Here is a 14,862-nt window from a genome sequence, read left to right on the forward strand (position 1 = left end):
ACCAGACTGGCTTGCTACTTGGATAGAAATCAACAGGGAATCTTGGGGATGGTCTAGGTGGGGGGGACTAAAGTGGAGAAAATGGCCTGGAAGAATAAGGCTATGAATTATTTTTGAATTGTTGTGTAGAAAACATCACAGATGGTTCCATGAAATCATTGGGTCTTGAAGAAGCTACTTTTCATTTAACTCTGGGCTGGGCTCTGGACTCCAGTATTCAACTCGCAGGAGCAAATGTGGAACCTTTTACTACCTAAATTGGTCAGTTTTCCATTCTCTCCCCACCTTCTTTCTGTATCCTTCAAATATTTCTCACTGGTTTTTTCCCCAACATTTGAATTTACATCTTCAGACCCATTTTCTCCTTTCTTTCTCTAGGTGGGATGCAGTCACCATCGTTTTCAAATAGTTTTTTTTGGGGGGGAGGGGGAGAGAAATAAAGTTCACCTCCCCCCCCCCCGCTCAAGAGGACTAGGACCCTGAGCATTAAAACTGGGATCTGAAAAAAAAAACCTGGTGAGCACAGACGAGAGAAATAACCAACGCCTCTGCTTTGAAATTTGGAAGGAAGCAGATCTGGTGATCAGTGGATTGCGGAGAGTTTCAATTTTGTAAACGCCTAGAATAAAATGGTTATGCAGCGAACTAAGGTAACCCAGGAAAAAAGAGCCAAGCCTCTTCCCGTCCCATTTGGGGAAACTTCCGCTTCCTAAATCATACGGGTCCGTTTCCTCGGGAATCTTTCATTTTCCTTGAAGAAATTCTGGGAAAGATAGCCCGGCCCCTGAAGGTTGCTGCCGCTGTCAGGGAAGCGAGCAGCGAATGGTCAAAAAAGGCAGCGTGGTCGAAGTTGTTTTTTGAGGTGCGGAAACGCGGGGCGATTTTGCCACACCCCGCGCACAGCTCTGGTTGTTGTGTTTCGCCACTTCTTGCGACCATCTTTTCCCAGAGCCCTGCCCGGCTGTGCTGCCCAAGGAGATTTGTCAATTTGTTATTGACTTGTTTTAAACACTGTGAAAATCTTAAAAAAAAAAACAACCCAGAGCGCCGGCGGCCGGCTAAACACTAAAGCCTTCACTTCTCGCATCGTTATGCTGGATGTCTCGATTTTATTATAAAATAGAAGCAGAAATATCTTTCCAAAGGCGGTTTTCACAGGATAGAAACAATACACAAAATTGGAGGGAGCCTGGCTGGCTAGGGAATCGTCCTTGCATTTTTATTTTATTTTTTATTTATTTTTTTTTGGGTGGGGGGGAAGTGAGAGCGGCGGCAGCGGCGGCATCTAGAGGCCTGGAGAGACGGCTGTCATCAGGCGCGCTGTTTGCCTTGCTTGGTTTGAAGGGGTGTCCTGGGGTCTGCGTGGGTTAAACCCAGGAGGAAATCCAGGGCTCGCCTAAGACTGGATAATGAAGCACCTTGACGTAGGTTGGCCCCACAGGCTTCAAGGGGAAACCCTATTAGTAGGAGTATTAAAAATAATAACGAGCGATAGAGGCTCCCTCAAAGTTAAAATGTGCAAAATGGTGTCCAGTGCCTCACCAGGAACCTCCTGGGAAACTCGCCTTTGTTCCCATTTTGCAGATGAAAGAACTGAGGCGGAAGATGTTTGCAGTGTCAAAGAGCTCACCCAGGTTCACCTTTATAGCTACTGGATCAGGGGGAGGCAAGATATCTGGCTTAAGTGATTTGTGGATGCTGCCTTGTCCTCCCCACCTAAATGTTTGGGTGGGTAGCGGTAGGAAAATATACAAGGCAAAAGAAGCCCATTTCCCTCTTCCCTTCAATCAAGGTTCACGTGTTGCAACGTGTTGTAACTTTTTTTTGCATTGCCCGAGCTGGGGTGGGTGCGGCCTCCGCATGGTGCAACCGGCCCACGGGCCGGCAGTTTGACACCCCTGATATAGCATCAGCTACGAGGGAGGGTAGTATTATCTGGAGGAGGTCATGCTTAGAAGCCAGGAGCTTTTTACAAACTGGTGGCTACTACAGCATTTGAATAGCTAGCATTGGCATATAGTACAATGATCACAAATAAGTTAAGAGGTGTGGCTTCTCTATTTATATTGTTTATATCTCACTCCACCCCCCCCCCAAAACACTCAAGGGAGTATATAGGATACTGCTCCTCCAATGTTATCCTCACAACAACCTTGTGAGGTAGGCTGGCTAAGAGAGCGTGACTGGCCCAAAGTTATCCAGCGCACTTCATGCCTGAGTGAGGATCTGAACTTGACTCTCCCAAGTGTCTTAGTCCTCTACTCTAATCACTACACCATATTATACTCTCCCTTTTTCTCTACTAGGCCCTTTGATTCTGTCCTACAAGAAAAAGTATTTCATAAACTGCTGTTCACAAGCTAGATGAATTCTCCAAAAAGGAAAGAGATTGGCCCTATCACTCTGATCCCCGAAGTAAGCAAATAATCCCATTCTTTGCAGAAGAGTCCCAAAGGCTTCCTTATTTCCAACTGCAGTACGCTGGAAGCCTGATGGAACCATCAACTTGTCAATCAGCCTCTGCATCTGATGAAAGTAGCACGGCCTCGGCCTCTCCGTGGCCTCCCTCCAGATGTCATTGAACTAGAATTCCCAGCAGCCTGCACTCATCCTGGCTGGGAAGAAGTAAAAATCTGAAGAGCCAGATCTGCCTTAGACAAGAGTCTTTCATCAACACTTCTGCGATTACATGGGCAAGTGATGGCTGCCACAAGCAAAAAAATAAAAATAAAATAAAAATGGATTTGACAGATTCACGGCAGATAAAACTATCTGTGTTGCCCAGTTACTAGAGCCTCCAGATTTAGAAGCAGTATAGCATGGGATGCCAGTCGGTGGTGCGGGCAGCCATAGGGGTTAGGGTTCCCAATATCCTGTTGGAATTGATGGAGCTTCGGCCTCAGCTCTTCAGTTCTCAACAGCTTCATGAACTGATCCCTGCAGATCAGGTTGAGGCACATTTACAGAGGCATGTTAAGAAGAAGTTGAAATCCAAATGTGGGTTCAGATCTTGTACAAGAGGTTGTGTGGGCTGAGACTCCCGGCCTTCATTCTGTCAAAGCAACAGCTTTTACACCAACCTCCCCCCCATCCCCCCCATCCCTTCCTTCTTCCTACAGTAATGTCCTCCACTTTTCTGCAGTGAGTTTCACCACATCCTCTTAAGATTTAAGTCATTGGGCAGCTTTCAATGTCTTTGAATTTACAGTATGCTCCAGATAAAGTAACAGTCAGCTGCTCGGCAATTGATCCAAAGTGAAACAACGGATCAATTTTTATAGATCCTTCTAAGGTTTCAGATCCTTGGTTTGTGGAACAGAGGAATTAAGTGGGGGGGGGGAAAAGAAGAGGACAACCCAGATGAAGAGAGCCTGGGTACAGGGAGCATGGTAGGTTCGGGGAATATTTTTAAGACCCCAGATCGACCAGATTTGAAGACATGGAGTTGAGGATGGAGTCTTGCAAACTGTGATGATGCAGAGGGTCTGCGCTGGGAACTGGAATGGCGCTAGGACCCTGAGGATGGCCCAAGCTGTGGAGCGGTTGTAAGCCCGGGTTTGAATTGAGAAGTAAGGCAGGGCTGGAGGAGGAATGATCCGGGGTGCCGGAGGGTGTTTTCTCGTCTTCGGAACTGCCCAAAACTGTCTTATTGCCGTTGAGGGAGGAGGAAAGAGGATTGTGGCCATTGGAACTGGAATTTTCATTGTTCTCCCTAAAAGGCAGGGGGATGGGAGAAAGAACAAGAGGGAGAGAGAAAAAAAATCAGATTGCAAAAGGACACAACGTAACACCCCTCCCTCATCCGCACCCTTAATAAAAGTACAAGGTACTGAAATATTATGTTGTGTGCGTGGGGGGGAGGGGATACCATTTCCTCATGGACAGCATATTAGAGGAACAGAATATAAATCACCGGTCAGCCTGAAGCCAAGTATGGCTCTTTTCCCCCTACCCCACCTGGGTATAGCACTGAAATAGTCTACTTTTAAAAAAACAAATCTTCCAAAGTGATTTCTGGACAAGAATATTTTCATTTTGTAGAACATTTTTGTTTGCTTCAACTTAAATATGTGAGTTTTGTTTTGTTTTTTTAAAAAGAGGGAGCAGAAAGATAGGGGCTCCAATTGTCATGGTTGTCTCTATTGCAGGAGCCATGGAGAATATAATGTTTCAGGTACAAATTATTGCCACCTTCTTTTTGTGGAGGCATATATCTTTAAATGCTTTATCCCAAATTAAGTCAATAGGATACAGTATGGGATATAGGCTAAATAGGAAAGTTTGTAGATTAAATTTCCCATAAATCACTAAGCATTCAAAAAATGCTAGGTAGAATCAGCAGCATGATGGAAATTGTAGAATTTGCATCAGCTGTAAATGATGGGAACTATAGTGGAGGGCTGGAGAAGCTAAGCTCTGCCATAGCTAGGTTTATATACTGTGCCAGATTATTGTGGTGTTAACCAAACTACACAGAATAACTAAACCATATGAAATATACTTTAACATCACAAACGTTAAGATTCACACAGCCAGAACAAATAAATTACGTTATTTATTGTTGCTAGGTATAAATTAGGCTGGCAGTGGACTTATATTTCACTTTATACCATCTTCATTCTAATTTTCCTTTGTTAAACATGCCATAAATAATAAGTTCACATACAATTCTAATCCACATAACATGGTTTATAAGCCATGGCTCATTTCACTCAACATGCTAAGCCAAAGCCAAACAAATCTCGGTATGCCTTATTAGTGTGTGTGTGTGTGAACCCAGTCATCATTTGTTAGGTGTAACTATGTTTAAAGAATTATTATGAAACTAGCCTACCAAACCTAAATAATAAACAGTCTCCTAAAAAGATTAATGTTGTTTTTATTTCAATAGACATATGTCTATATAGCAGCCAAGGCTCTGCATTTCCTTGAACTTAAGGTCTGTTTGGCACAGCACCCATAAGCTGCTTGCCTCTCATGCTGAAACTCTTGGGAAATTAAGCTGGCTTTAGATATTGCTGTCTAGATATAAATCTTGTTCTTCAGCTTTGGCAGACATGACAGCCAAGTGCTTTATTTGCATGATGGCTACCATGGACCATGGTTTGTGAATCCCCTGTCCCCCCCCCATCTGCCAGACAAGTGAATGCCTGACACTTTCCTCTCCAAGAGTGGGTCTTTGAGGACATATGGCTTCCACTGATAGACTTTGAGCCTCTCCCTTAACTTTCCCTCACACTCAATCCAGCATGTATACCCATGGGTGAGGGATAAAATAAAACATTCCCTATTACTTGGCTACCAGGGGAAACTGGCAGAACTGTTGTCCATTTACCTGGGTCTTTTAAAAAACAAAAAAAGGCTTGCCATAAGTGATCCTGACAAAAAGAGAAAAGGCCATCCTTTCACCAATCTACCAATGCATTTGTTAATAAAGCTACTGTTTTTCACTGGTTCATGTGGAGAAGGACATTCAGAAGTGGGCAGGCAGTCCAGTGGCCCACGACAAAATGGCTGTGGTGGGCCATCACCAATTATTGGAGAGAAGGGGGCATTCCCCACCACAGGACATAAACAGGAAATTAAATGCAGCAGGGAGATATGTAATTCTCACTAAAATCCCCAATAAAAATGAAGACACAACTAGGCCAAGATGGCTCTGGGATCTTGTGAACAGTGACCTGAAAGTGTAGTCCTCAACTTACAACAGTTTGTTTAGTGACCATTCAAAGATACAATGGCACTGAAAAATGTGACTTACTGTATGACCTTTTTTCATACTTAGGACCATTGCAGCATCCTCATGGTCACATGATCAAAACTCAGATACTTGATAATTGACTTGTTTTTATGATGGTTGCAATGTCCCAGGGTCATGTGATCACCTTCTGATAAGTAAAGTCAATGGGGAAACCAGATTCACTTAACAACCATGTTATTAACAACTGCAGTGATTCACTTAACAACTGTGGCAAGATAGGTTCATAAAATGGGGTAAAACTCACTTTACACTTAGCAACAGAAATTTTGGGCTCAGTTGTGGTCATAGGTAAAGGACTACCTGTACCACTGAGAATACAGATAATCTTTGACTTACAGCAGTTCCTTTTCTGGCCATTCAAAGTTACAACAGCACTGAAAAAAGTGACTTATGACCATTTTTCAGTTATGACCTTTGCAGCATCCCCATGATCATGTGATCAAAATTCAGATGTTTGGCAACTGGTTCATATCTGTGTCCTAAGGTCATGTTATCATCTTTTGCAACCTTCTGGCAAGCAGTCAACAGGGAAGTCAGATTCACTTCAGGTTACTAACTTAGCAACTGCAGTGATTCACTTAACAACTGAGGGAAGGGAAGTCATAAAATGCGTCAAAACCCACTTAACAAATATCTCACTTAACAATAGAAATTTTGGGCGCAGTTTTGGTGTAAGTCGAGGACTACCTGCATTTACCCTGGGAGTCATAGATCATATTCACAACTCTACCAAAGGGATTGAAAATGAGAAATAAAAAAGCAATGATAATCATCAGTGATTCACACCCAACTTGAACAGAATGGTTCAGATTTCATTAGCTTGGCAGTCACTCCCAGACCTAGGGGCATTTGTATAATACATTAATCTCTGAGATAGCATAGTTCTAGGAGCAGGGCTCTAACGCTGCTGGGGAACATTAGGTAATTAAGATGCCACGGAGTTAATTTGCCTTATTCAAAGACATGGAGCAGGCCGTTGCAAGGAATAATTATAACTCTTTGTATTAGCCCCTCATAAGGTTAACTTTCACGGTTATTTATGATGATCTGCACCACTCCCTAACGCCACTTAAATGGAAAGTGTTGTTTCCACGCTAATTTCCGGCATGGCATCCTTCGCGCATGCTCATTTCAAAGAATGAATGCCCGGTCCTGAAGCCGTGCTGGAGACGGACTCACGTCAACTTCCGTAATTCGTCCCTTCGCTTCTTCCAGTTCTTCCAAGCTTGCGGCGGCCTCTGACGCCGATGCTCGATACGGAGTCTGAAGAAGTAGCTTTTTCAGGCGTTTTGGAAAGGCCTGAACTGCAAATAAACGCCAAACTTGCCACTTTCCCTAGATATGTTTTCTTTGAAACAACCCCAAGACGCCGACAGTTTTCGGCTTTAAGTTGGTAATGGAGGATAGCAATATGGGAAATGTGATTTGCTGCCCATTCTAGCTGTAATTTTGACGAAAAATGCGGAAGAACGGGGTAAAATTTTCGGAGGAAAGGAATAAAAATCGGGTTTACAGAACTTGTGCCTGCAGCTCTTCGGGCCCTTTTTGGGGACGTCTTGGGTCTTGTAAACAATTTGCGGCTGACCTAGGAGAGAGTGTGGCAAAAGAAAACAGCTTCTTTCTTTTACCAAGGCGGGCAAATCAAGGCGAGGAGGAAATCGGGGAGGGAATGCGCCCTGATGCACCCCTTGAAGGGAAGTCGCCATCTCTTTGGCGATTGCTCCGGAGGACTCCCAAGTTTTCAGAGAGGCGGCGCGGAGGGGATTTCTTCTTAGATTTAGCTCCGCAATTGTTTAAAAGCGCATTCCAAGGTATAAGAGGCCCAGCGAGGTCCAGTTTTTGTATCCGAACATCAGCGGTTCCCAACCAAGCTACGGTACTACGTCAAAAAGAAATATATTGTAGAGAAACAATCCAGTTCTAGGTCGCTTTGCTCAAAGAACACCCCCCCCACCGAATAGTGCCCTTTAACGCGAGTGTAGGCAGACTGCAGCTAAAGGTTGCGTTCCTCCAAGTGGCTCCCTTGTAGTTAGCCATGGTTTACTGAATCAAATCCATTTGCTGGGTTCACCCCATACATTAAGTCGCAAACACATCAGGTTGTCTGGCTCCCAAAACACGTTAGGCGGCTAAGATAGGATTGATTCACTGGATGGGATCAGAGCGTGTCTGAATTTGGTCTTCTTAGAAGCTTTGTAGTTTTGTAGGACTCGAGTTTTAGATAGGCGACAACTGCATGAAACAAACAGATTCTCTTTACTAGATCTGCTATACCTCCGATCAAGCCAACTCTCAGGACTAAAGCTTCCACCCCCATAAAACACTGAATATTTCAGGTGGCACAAGCCTCTGAAAAAAAGCAAAGCAGGATGTCTTTAGAACCGGAGGGGGGAAAAAATCAAAACAAAGTGGGAGGAAAGGAGGGATAAACACACAGCTACTGAAACTTTTCGGTTCAGCTGGAAATCATTAGTTCCAGCCAATAATGGGCAGCTTCTTAGAAAGCCTACTGGTCCGAACTTAAAATCCGCTAGAAAAGACCCCCAAAACAAACGCCTTTTCGGAATAGCCTTCCCGCTCCAGTTCATAAGATACTGATGAACTCCCTCTAGGCGAGGCTTCCTTCTTGGAAAATTTGCTTCAGATTTTGAAGGTAATTTCGGCCGTTGAGCTGACTGAGGCTGATTTTGAACAACAAAAAAGGAGATGGCAAAATTCAGCCCCTTGGAGGTCAACTGTATAGCGGTTGACCTCAAAGGGGGCTGACGGTGGTTCCTGGGTATGCCGACCCCCTCGTCTTATCTGAAACGCTTTCCCCAACCCACGAAGACGCTGCCTCAGAGACAGAGGAGCGTTCCCAAGTTCGAAAATACCCCATTGCATATCATTTTAAAGACATGCTGGTTCCTGACATTATGTGTACTTGAACATAACGCTTTATAATTCGCTTTAAACCCCAAAGAACCCTTTTTTAAAAAAAATATATAAGAACAGGATTTATCGATATTCATAAAATTAATTGGATTCAAATCCAAATCACTTACTGTATAAGGTGGCTAAGAAAGGGAGCCCGATCCAGCCTGATGCACAGTTTAGGTCAGCGTGTTATATAGTCGTCATAACGAAAACAAGAACCTCAAAGTTGACTGCACTTAATATTAAGAAGAAAAAGCTGTGATTGACCATTTGATGTGGATCTTGTGGCATATTTACTCAAAAGTGAAGGCCAACACTTTCAGGAGAGCTTGCTCTTAAGAGAATAGTCGCTGAATGTCTGGCGACACATAAATAATAAGTATTATTATTATTATATTCTGTGATTGTTATAAGACTGTCCCCACAGACTTTCTTATTCCCATGCGACAGGGAGAACATTCTGATGAACACAGAAAGGCCGGGTACAAATAATCGGAGTTTTAGGAAGTGTTTCAAATAGGGCTGAAAAGTCTCAAATTCTTTGATTAAACAGAGGGGGGGGGAATTCCCATTAAATGCGCCTTCCAATACTGTACCCCTATTTTCTGTCCAAGACCCCAGGAAACCTCGGGTGCATATCTTCCTCCCCACTCCTGACCTCCAAAGATTGTGTTACTAAAGTTAATACTTACATAACAAAAATGGGGCGGAGAGGTGGGGTAGGTGGTAAGGAAAATTACTCACATGGCCAGAGACGAAGCACACCAAATATTTTTCATTTTAATTAAATCTAAAAGTAAAGAAACCTGCGTCCTAGGTTTTGCCCTAGTCTTTCTTTTTTTTTTTTAAAAAAAAAAAATCTTCGGAGGTTGCAGCCCCAGTGCCACATTTTGTGGTCTCCTGCCATGAGACCACAATATCCCTCTAATCTTAGCTATTGGCTAAGGCTCTCTTGTGAACTATCCTGCAAGTAAATTCTAGGTAGCAGTACCACTAGTACTATGAGAATTTTTATTAATTAATTATAGGACACTTCCCCACCGCCCTTAGTCAGATGAAAGGAACCTCTCTGGTCCAGGGAAGGCAGCGGGACTTTGGGTTGATGCCCGTGTCCCCCTCAAAAACAGATACCATTTTGTTAGGGACCAGCCTGCTTTGAGGAGTCAAGGCGGTGAATTGGCGCCTACTGGGAAAAGCACCATATTCTCTACCTTTTGGATAGGCAACCTGTGCGCCTGCGTTACTGTCCTCCGGTTGGGGCTCATAGGAGTTAAAGATGCTGTCTCACCAAGACCAGGGCAGCCCTCCTCCTTCACCCAGAAAACAGGCAGCCCAAGTCCATCTAGGGAAATGGCTGGCGTGAGTTTGATCCTAGTGCCTCGAATCCGATCCAGTCTAACTTCTTCCTTTAAAATTGGCTTTCGGATCAAGAAGTTCTTTATGCCCCCCCGCTAACCCTACCCAGCGCGACCTCCTTTCAAAGTTCCAGATTTGGGAATAGGGAGTCCAATGGCACAACACCTCCGGGATCCCTGGATCCGTTGCCAGGGCCATCGACTAAAAGCAATGCCTTCTCCCTCTCCCTCCCTCCCTCCCTCCCCCCCCCATATTTCCAGTTTTTGAGATCTCTAACTTCAAGTTTCTGCACCCACATAACCAAAGTGGCTAGGAAGCAATTGCCCTGAAGAAGCCTCTGCTCTCCTGGGTCGCAGAAGATAGGAATCCTCGCCTGATGCTTCTGGTCAAGTCATTTTTGCCCTGCATCCAGGAAAAGACATTGGGGTTGAAATCTGCAGAGGTTGGGGGTGAACCAGCTTTGCTGCTTGCAAACAGAAACCTTTCCTGTCTCTGAACCCCGGCAGCCACCTGCGATTCCTCCCCCATCACTCTGGTGGTCCACGTTTGGCCACTCAGGGAAGTGCTTGCCCTCCATGCTTGTGTGTTTTTCTTCAAGAGTAAAATCCTTCCCAAGAAGCACGCAAGGCCCCACAAACCTTTGACATTCTAATCTAACACATTTGGATGCAAAGCCCATCAGCTGTAATGAAAGTCGACCTGGTGGTTGCTTGTGTGTTTCAGCAACTGCATCTTAAATTTTACAACCCTCTTTTCTAAAATGTGCAGGATTGGCTGGTGTTCAATGGTGGCTTTTAGTTAGGACTCTATTTTAATTTTCTATCAGTGTCACTTCCCAAGATCATGCCTCTTTTCTGGGAATGTGGTGCTATCTGTTTGGATAAGTGACTCCCCCCTCCCCCACCTACTTTTACATATTTGTCCAGCTGTCCAACTCAGTACTGCAGCTCACCTTCTCAGGAGAACACCACCACCTAGATTTGTGCTCAGCAACTGCGGACTGCAGCACAGAGACTATCAACTAAGCAGATAATGCATTTTTATTAGCCCCAGATGTTGGTGGGAGCTGGTACTGAGTTTTCGACCAATATTTGGCTCGTTAGAAAAGTATCTTTGCCTTTAGTTACTGAATAGGAGGGTGCCAAGAATGAAAGTAGCCAGGGACTTGAATACTTTTAGGTCAAATTCATCTCTTTTCCGGGAGGTTATTGTACAAGAATTGACATTTCCCCTCTCTGGATGTGTGAAGGGCTTTCTTAATTCCACCGGGCCTCCTGAAAATCAAAAGGCCACCCTCCAAACTCTAATTATTTACATGCATAAAGCACGCTTTTGGCTGTGGAGTAGTTCATGCAGCCTGATGGTACTGTGCAAAGTTTTCTCTTCCTGCCTGCACCTGGTTTTCTAAATCAGTTTTAAAAATATTTTCAAATCAATTTCAGCTAAAAAGGGCAGAGAGAGAAGGGGAAGGGAGAGGGAGAGACAGATTCAGAGTTTACCAAAACAGTAGTCCTCGTGACAACCCCTAAAAAAAACAGCTGCAAGTACCACACGATTAGAAGAAGTAGGGGCTGCTCCCACAAAATGAGCTGGCACAACTCTGGAAACTTTCCTTGCCCGACTTTCTGCCACAGCTCTTACTCAGAAGTCTAACCGAGATGAAATAAGTTATTTCTGAAACAGGCCGAAATAAAACTTCAGAGAAATCTTTCTCATTGGGAACACGCTTTCCAATAAGAGCATCCAGGGCTTGAGTTAGGCAGGCATCGAAGACGCTTTGAAACCCGCAGCATAGCAAGCTGTCTTGTTCCGAACTCTTCTGTTTGACCCCTTCGAAGTTTGGAATAATCCAGACTTCTTTAATCCAACAGTTCCTTAATCCAATTACGAAGGTTGCTTGTTGGACTATGTGAGGTTTTTTCCCCCTCTCTTAACTTTTCGGCCTAAAACTCTCCCTGTTCCGCAGTATTTGTGGAGAGGAGTTCTTCCTACTGCCTTCAGGAGATGTGGCGCCTCACGGACATCTTGGGGTGCCTGGGGTGTCTTTTTCTCTTTCTGGCAGAATCTCACAATCCCAAGCACTAGATCTTGGACCAGAACAAATCTAGCAAACAAGCGTTGAGGGACAATTTTGGACAAAATCATCTCCCAGAAGATAATTTAGGTCTGGGACCAGCTAGGTGCACACTGAAAGTAAACCAAAAGACTCAGAGAGGGCTAAGCAACAGTGATTCTGGTTGCAGTCTTAAAATCTTAAAAGCCATCGCCCAGGCTAGGGTTCCTGTCGGTGGAAGATCCCAGGCCCTTGCTTTAGCATTGCTGTATTAGAAGGGCAAGTTCAGCAAAAAAAGGAAAAGAAATAGAAAAAGAAAGGCACGCGGGAAGGCAGGAGGGAGACATAGTTTTCCTACAATACCTGAATACTGTACGAAGGGCTTGTATTGTTTCTTAGAAATGAATAGAACTTGTTTGTGTTGATATTATATAACTTTGGGGAGTCTTGACCCATTACCACTTGATCTAATGTCTGGAAGCTCATTCCTATTGACACGGAAGCAAGTCTTAACGAAATGAAAGGAACTTGCATCCGGATAGATAAGCCTCAGTACTGAAACTCCTGGGATTTATTTTCAAGAAACTGTGTGCAAGCGGGTGTGTTTTTAAAGGATGGAGTTCGAGAAAAATAAAATCCATTGACCACTTATTCAAATATACACCTCACTGCCTACTAAGCTGACGTCTAAGAAAAACTCAAGGGAGTTTGTCACTGAAAAAAGCCAGTGGAAGATTTAGGAATGAACCCCAGATGCTATTCAATTATGCTCAACACTCTGGATTAAAATGTATAAGGGGAGGCGGGGAGGGCACTCCCCTCCCCACCCCCAACTCACAAATACCTCCTGAGTAGAATACAGTATTCCATTCAGAGCTGGAGATCTCTTTGGGTCATTTTAAAAGCAGCGTGCATACACCAACAGTGAAGTCACATTCAGTACTATTTAGACGTAGATACAAAGATATTAAAAACATGTTTTGTTTTTTGCTTATTGTATTGGCCATTGGCTAAATAAGGGTTTTTTCATACAAACCAGCGCTTGTGACATCTTGGTTGATGGTGATCCATTTGTTTCTCAGTTCTAGATTTTGGGGCATTGCTTTCTCTCTCACTATAAACCCACTGTTATAATTAAAATGAAAATTGAAAAGCTACATTCTTTATAGCTCCTTAGCGCAGCGCAGGTTCATTGACCTCTATGGGTTTTAATTCTGAGCTGGCAGAAGGAAAGGCAGCCTTAACTGGCACAAATTAGACAGTTTCTTGTCTTTTGTGATGTTAGGCTAGAAAATTAGAGACACAGATAAAAGGAAAAATGCCAGTTGGCTTCCCTTCAAGGAAGTTCTTTCTAATACTCCACTCCCGTTCATTGAAAACTTAATTTCCATATCTACTAAACTACTTTTCCGAAGACGTGGATTGGAATCCAAGTCGAATCAGGGTTATTTATCTTGGCCACAGCCCGATTTTGCTCTCGAATAAACCAAACTGGTCCCTGCGGTAGCCGATTCCCTTAGGCATCCCCCTCCCTAGACTAACTTTTCCAAAACTTTTTTTTAAAAGAAAGGAGAAAAAAAATCAGTCCAGACAGAGAAGCCTTGTGTTCCCCCTTCTTTTGTACTTTTCCCAGGCTGCGGATGCCTTCCTAAATCGCAGCCCCGAGCCTCCGGGGGTTAGTTCGGAAGGGAAGAAAGCTTACTCCCGGGCCAATGAAGCGCATTTCGGTCAGGAACGAAGTAAGCCTTGCACACCCCTTCCCGACTGTCCCCGAAGCAGAGCCCTTTCTGCGGGGAAGCGGAAGGGAGGACGGCTCTACTTACTCGTACCTTTCTTTGGCCTCCGCCGCCCGGTCCCGCTGCCTCCGGTTTTTGAACCAGTTGCTGACTTGGGTGGTGGTGAGCCCGGTGGCCTCGGCCAGTTCCCGCTTCTCCCTGGGGGACGGATAAGGGTTATGGGCGTACCATTCCCGCAGGACGCTCCGGCTTTTCTCCTTGAAGCAATAGCTGGTCTCCTCGCCATCCCAGATCGAGCGGGGCAAGGGGAACTTGCGGCGGACCCGGTACTTGCCGACTGCCCCTAGGGGTCGCCCCCGCAGCTTCTCGGCCTCGATGTAGTGCGCCTTGAGCCACAGCTGCTGCAGCTTGGGGTGGTTGTGCGCCGAGAACTGGTGGCTCTCCAGGATCTTGTAGAGCTCGCGGAAGTTGCCTCGGTGGAAAGCCACCACGGCCTTGGCCTTCAGGACGCTCTCGTTCTTGTGAAGGTGCTCGCAAGCCGGCAGCGACCAGAGGAAGCGGCCCAGCCTCTCGATGTTGCCCCCTTGCTGGAGCACTTCGCACACGCAAGCCACTTGCTCCTGCGTGAAGCCAAAAGTGGGCAGCATGGACATGGTGGCGCGTCCGGGAAGGCCCTCCTGCCGTCGCCGCCGGCCCTCTTATCGCATCTACCCTGGCCGAAAGGGGGCAGCCGTCCGGACCCGGTGCCCCGCAGGCACCGCCTGGGGGGGGAACGGCGAAGGGGAGGCGGTCGGGGGGCGCGAGGGAGCCAGCGACGCTCGGCGCCAATGGGGAAAGGGCTCCGCGAGGGAGCGGCCGACCACAGCGCGCTCCAACTGCTGACTTCCGAACGAAAGCCCCGGGGCTAGGTCAGCGCGGCTGTCCCTGTCCCGGCCGGGGCGCCCATGGAGCCGGAGAAGCTTCGCGCGCGAGGGAGGCTCCCACGCAGCGCCCGCGCCGACGCCCCACCTTTGGGCTCCGAGTTTGTTTGTAAGTCCCCG

At 45.6% G+C, this 14,862-nt stretch overlaps 1 protein-coding gene across 2 annotated transcripts; it reads right to left on the reverse strand.

Annotated features, from left to right (window-relative positions):
* Positions 1-3,408: 3,408 nt before the first annotated feature.
* Positions 3,409-14,484, reverse strand: SIX2 (SIX homeobox 2; the record flags this gene model as incomplete). 2 transcript variants are annotated; one of them, XM_081312820.1, is made up of 2 exons in its annotated part: positions 13,916-14,484; positions 3,409-3,712 (listed from the first exon to the last, which is right to left on the reverse strand). In XM_081312820.1, exons 1-2 carry the CDS (start codon positions 14,473-14,475, stop codon positions 3,409-3,411), a joined length of 864 nt encoding a protein of 287 aa, XP_081168946.1. In that variant the 5' UTR covers positions 14,476-14,484. The 2 variants fall into 2 exon arrangements, with proteins under 2 accessions (XP_081168946.1, XP_081168947.1); XM_081312821.1 differs by having other exon boundaries at positions 13,910-14,484.
* Positions 14,485-14,862: the final 378 nt, after the last annotated feature.

This window comes from Vipera berus (assembly GCF_964194415.1).
Source record: "Vipera berus genome assembly, chromosome: 1".
In the NCBI taxonomy this organism is placed as follows: domain Eukaryota; kingdom Metazoa; phylum Chordata; class Lepidosauria; order Squamata; family Viperidae; genus Vipera; species Vipera berus.